At 60.5% G+C, this 256-nt stretch overlaps 1 protein-coding gene across 1 annotated transcript in view; it reads right to left on the bottom strand.

Moving 5' to 3' along the window:
- The window catches only part of FAM84B (family with sequence similarity 84, member B), a 1,039-nt gene extending 792 nt beyond the window's left edge, over positions 1-247 (bottom strand). The window contains 1 exon segment of the mRNA XM_010142570.1: positions 2-247. Coding sequence (XP_010140872.1) covers positions 2-232 — 231 coding nt within the window. The 5' untranslated portion in view covers positions 233-247.
- Between the last annotated feature and the right edge of the window lie 9 nt (positions 248-256).

Raw genomic sequence — 256 nt, 5'->3', positions numbered from 1 at the left:
GGTAGACCTAGCACTCCACCTCGTGCAGCTGGGGGTCGTAGGGCTGCAGGGCAGGGTGCTCACCCCCCAGGTCGTGCCCCGAATCCTGCTGCTGCTCCAGCTCATCGTCGTCATTCGAAAAGATGTAGGAAACCCCGATCCTGGGCCCTTCATCTCTGTCCATACCTGTCGGGTCGGCTGTGGGAACTTCCTTGTAGTTCAGATGGGTCAGCTTCTCCACCTGGTTCCCCATGCCCGCTGCAACGACAGACACACG

This window comes from Buceros rhinoceros, unplaced genomic scaffold, assembly GCF_000710305.1.
Source record: "Buceros rhinoceros silvestris isolate BGI_N320 unplaced genomic scaffold, ASM71030v1 scaffold35708, whole genome shotgun sequence".
In the NCBI taxonomy this organism is placed as follows: domain Eukaryota; kingdom Metazoa; phylum Chordata; class Aves; order Bucerotiformes; family Bucerotidae; genus Buceros; species Buceros rhinoceros.
Note: the sequence above shows the minus strand (reverse complement) of the source record. Positions and strands in the feature narration are given on the sequence as shown.